At 45.7% G+C, this 4,383-nt stretch overlaps 1 protein-coding gene across 1 annotated transcript in view; it reads right to left on the bottom strand.

Moving 5' to 3' along the window:
- chmp1a (charged multivesicular body protein 1A) overlaps positions 1-3,438 on the bottom strand; it is an 8,762-nt gene extending 5,324 nt beyond the window's left edge. The window contains exons 1-3 of the mRNA XM_081356039.1: positions 1,408-3,438; positions 1,137-1,156; positions 942-1,019 (exon numbers count right to left, since the gene is read on the bottom strand). Of these exons, the coding sequence (XP_081212165.1) occupies positions 942-1,019; positions 1,137-1,156; positions 1,408-1,414 (105 nt within the window). The 5' untranslated portion in view covers positions 1,415-3,438. The remainder of the gene's footprint in view (positions 1-941; positions 1,020-1,136; positions 1,157-1,407) is intronic.
- Positions 3,439-4,383: the final 945 nt, after the last annotated feature.

The following is a 4,383-nucleotide window of genomic DNA, read 5'->3' as shown; positions in this document are numbered from 1 at the left end:
GTACTGTACAGCTGAATCTACAGTGAAGAGTGAGATAGTGAGCAACTCTACAAACGTGGAGGGAGACGACCCGATGGTGACCTCTGAGAGGAGAGCACAGTGTGGACGACTCCTGTCCATGGTCATGTGCACACACACCGTCCAGACTGCGCTCGACCCTGAGGGCTGAACCCACGAGGAGTCCGTTTCGACGGCTAAACTCTGCTGTGTGTGCTTCCGACGGTGAGTAGTGCACACCTGTGGGTGGCCTCAGCTTGTGTCCTTACATTACTTTTACTTTTATACTTTAAAGCTGCACTGTGTAGGATTTTCTCCCATCTAGTGGTGAAATTGTTTATGACAACTGAATATTACTCTCTAGCCCCTCCCCTTCCCAGGGCGGTTACCTCCTGCGGTGGCCGTATGACTTCAGCCGTGAGTAATCTCCCTCTCGCATTCGTCTCGGTGCCGCTGAGTGTAAAACGCTAAAGGCGAAGCTTGAATTTCCAGGTTTGTCCCTCTTTGGCTACTGTATTTTCAAGATGGAGGCGCAACATGGCTGCCACCACTCGAGCGACTCGCGCGTATGTATTCTGAATGGCAGATTCTACGCTTACGAGAATACTTTATTAGTTGGTAGAAGTAATTACACATTAATGAGCACATATCATTTTGAAAGAACAAAGTGTTTTTTGCTAAGAATCAACTTTAAAAAAATAACACAGTGTAGCTTTAAGTAGTTTTGAAACCAGTACTTTTACACTTTTACTCCAGTAAAAGCTTGAGGTGATGCTTCAGAAGTCTTTTTAAACCCTAGTATCTAGACTTCTACCTGAGTAATGAGTGTGAATACTTTTGACACATCTGGTAATGACATGCACGCGGCTGTCGATGATGTCACATATCCCCCCCCCCCCACCCCCGTGACGTCACGCCTCCCCCCGTGATGTCACGCCTCGTACCTTCTTGACTTTGGCTTGCTCGGTCTTCGAGTCTTTCTCCGCCTTCTTCGCCAGTCGCTCCAGCTGTTTAGAGGTGAACTGATGAAGATGAAGATCAGACATGAGCCTTCATCACTGAGAGAGAGAGAGAGACACACACACACACACACACACACACACACACACACACACACACTCACTCACTCACTCACTCACCTTCAGCTGGAAGAGTGTGTCTGTGTGGGAGAAACACAATCATCATCATCAGAACAACATGAAACGCCCTACAGCTTTACACCAGTGATAAACAAGTCACACAACTTCACTATGAACAATCATCTAGTCACACATTAATCACTGTCACACCGCATATCTGCTCATGTTTATTATTAGACAGTATAATACAGAATCATGATTCATTCGAGAGTTTAAAAGATTCCGTAATAACACGATGTGTGTGACAGCCTTCGAGCGAGAGTCTTCCTACCGTCCATGTTGATGTTGACTGGGCTTTAATGAAGATCGATAGATTATTAGATGTTTCTCCGCTCGATGAGTTTGTTTATGAGTCTGCGCTCGAGCTCTCTCTCTCTTCCGGGTTCAGCTGCGCGGCGTCATCGTGACGTCATGCGCTTCCTCTTCTTCTGGGGTTTATCGGCGGCCTGGACGTCGCGTTACCGCCATCTTCTGGAGTGACTGAGTCACTACTGCCACATCGCAGTACATTCTTTACTCATTTCCCTGTTATTTCTAATCTGTCCTTTTCTTTCACCGAGTCATTTCTCTCGGCTTCACAGCTTCTCATAGACTCATTAAAGCTAAAATGCTGAATGTATCCAGGAAACACGTCATTATAGAGGAGAGATGGGAGGAAGGGGAAGTTATTTTGATTAACGTGAATTTAAATCAATTCTCTATGGTGTAGTGCTGAAAGAGCAAGCGCAGTGATGTGAATTCAGTGTTTCTGTGTGGTGTCGTTGTTGATCCTCCAGTCCAGCAGGGAGCGCGCATGCGCATGTGCTGCACCGCTCCACGCATGCGCAGCTCGAGAGAGACGCACTGACAGTCGGTCTGAGGAAGAAGGGCACAGGGAAGATGGCGGCGTCCATGAGACTCGGGCGCAGGGGCGTCTTCATGGCTCTCAGAGCAATAACACAGCACCAGATATCGACTCAGAGTAGAGTAATAGCGCAGAGTAAAGCCCAGCGGACCGCGGGCTGGACCGGAGCCGCTCTCAGACACTTGTCCCGGTCGCCCTCAGTGTGTGGTGAGTGTCAGAAGGACATTACTGTGTTTATTTATTAATAACAGCTCGACAACACTTCTGCCGTGCAGATATTACCGTGTCTCTGCTCTACAGTTCAGTACAGTGACGGATCAGATGATAACACTGCGCACTGGATGACTGACATACTCATAATAAACAGTTACTTACTGAACAAGTCTAAGAAAACATAAGATTTTAATCTTCTGTCAAATATGTTGCCAAAACAAATCACTGATTTGATCTTACATTAACGAGTGTCATGATTTGATGCACTTGTTATTGTTATTATGGCTAATAGAAATGTGCAGAGCTGAGATTGATCTGCCGTCACGTGATCAACACAGGTCACATGGGCTGCAAGTTTAATATATGCATATTCTCTTATTCAAATTCAAATGCAGAGATTGTAAACATTCTGGCAATCATTTCAAATCACAGATAATAATAATAATAATTTCAGTGTAGAAAATCATTGTAGTTTATTTGTGCAGTGTGTGTGTGTGTGTCCGGGATTCGCTCTCCTGTAGTGATGAGCACACACACACAGCATTAATATCTCGGCTCATCTGATCATCTGATCATGTCCTGAGGTTTAATCATTAATCAGATGATTGTGACATTGATCAATATTTGCTGTTGCAGAAGTGTGTGATCGCTCTCTCTGGGCCGTCACACTTATAATGTCATTTTGGAAGTTTTTGATGCCCTTTTTCACGATAATGTTGATCCGAATCCACCGTAAAACAGGAAGCAGAACACGTGTGGCTCAGGTAAAGCCGGCCGTGTGGAGAACAGATCTCCTTCATGATCATGTGCTTCATGCCTCATAACTGATGTGCGGATGGACATTCTCATTAATCTCATTAAAAACTTAAAACTACTTCATTTATATTTACTATACATTTTAAACACTCGGTCACTGATCGGTCCATTCGTGAAGTTTCCTCAAGTCACCTTTATTATACAGCACAGACTCACAGCAGCTTTACAGAGATAACAGGAACATAGTGAACGTGTGTTTGCAGAAGAAACTAGCGTCACAGTCCAGCTTGAGAGAGATGCTAATGGTCCTGTCCGGTTCAATTCATTATGCTAAGCTATGCTAAAAGTGAGACCCCCAGACCCGGAGATCGGCTGAATGGATTCAAAAACGGTACAACTCAGCTGTGTAACTCTGGGGGAGCTGTAAAATGAGCCTATTTCCAAAAAAAGTGGAGTATCCCTTTAAGTCCGTTCAGTGATGCTTCATTTCTGTTGTAAAAAAAAAAGATATATATATATATATCTGGAGAAAACCGTGATGTCATCGTCCAGCTCAGCTCTCATATCTCCTCTTTGATGAATGTTTCACCGGCGAGCCTCTGGTTGTGATGTGATGTTGTGTTGATGTGTGTGTTGTGTGTGTCCAGCAGGGGTCTGTTGTGTTGATGTGTGTGTTGTGTTGTGTGTGTCCAGCAGGGGTCTGTTGTGTTGATGTGTGTGTTGTGTTGTGTGTGTCCAGCAGGGGTCTGTTGTGTTGATGTGTGTGTCCAGCAGGGGTCTGTTGTGTTGATGTGTGTGTTCTGTTGTGTGTGTCCAGCAGGGGTCTGTTGTGTTGATGTGTGTGTTGTGTTGATGTGTGTGTCCAGCAGGGGTCTGTTGTGTTGATGTGTGTGTTGTGTTGTGTGTGTCCAGCAGGGGTCTGTTGTGTTGATGTGTGTGTTGTGTTGTGTGTGTCCAGCAGGGGTCTGTTGTGTTGATGTGTGTGTTCTGTTGTGTGTGTCCAGCAGGGGTCTGTTGTGTTGATGTGTGTGTTGTGTTGTGTGTGTCCAGCAGGGGTCTGTTGTGTTGATGTGTGTGTTGTGTTGTGTGTGTCCAGCAGGGGTCTGTTGTGTTGATGTGTGTGTTGTGTGTGTCCAGCAGGGGTCTGTTGTGTTGATGTGTGTGTTGTGTGTGTCCAGCAGGGGTCTGTTGTGTTGATGTGTGTGTTGTGTTGTGTGTGTCCAGCAGGGGTCTGTTGTGTTGATGTGTGTGTTGTGTGTGTCCAGCAGGGGTCTGTTGTGTTGATGTGTGTGTTGTGTTGTGTGTGTCCAGCAGGGGTCTGTTGTGTTGATGTGTGTGTTGTGTTGTGTGTGTCCAGCAGGGGTCTGTTGTGTTGATGTGTGTGTTCTGTTGTGTGTGTCCAGCAGGGGTCTGTTGTGTTGATGTGTGTGTTGT

Source organism: Scardinius erythrophthalmus (assembly GCF_964197995.2).
Source record: "Scardinius erythrophthalmus genome assembly, chromosome: 24".
Classification (NCBI taxonomy): Eukaryota; Metazoa; Chordata; class Actinopteri; order Cypriniformes; family Leuciscidae; genus Scardinius; species Scardinius erythrophthalmus.
Note: the sequence above shows the minus strand (reverse complement) of the source record. Positions and strands in the feature narration are given on the sequence as shown.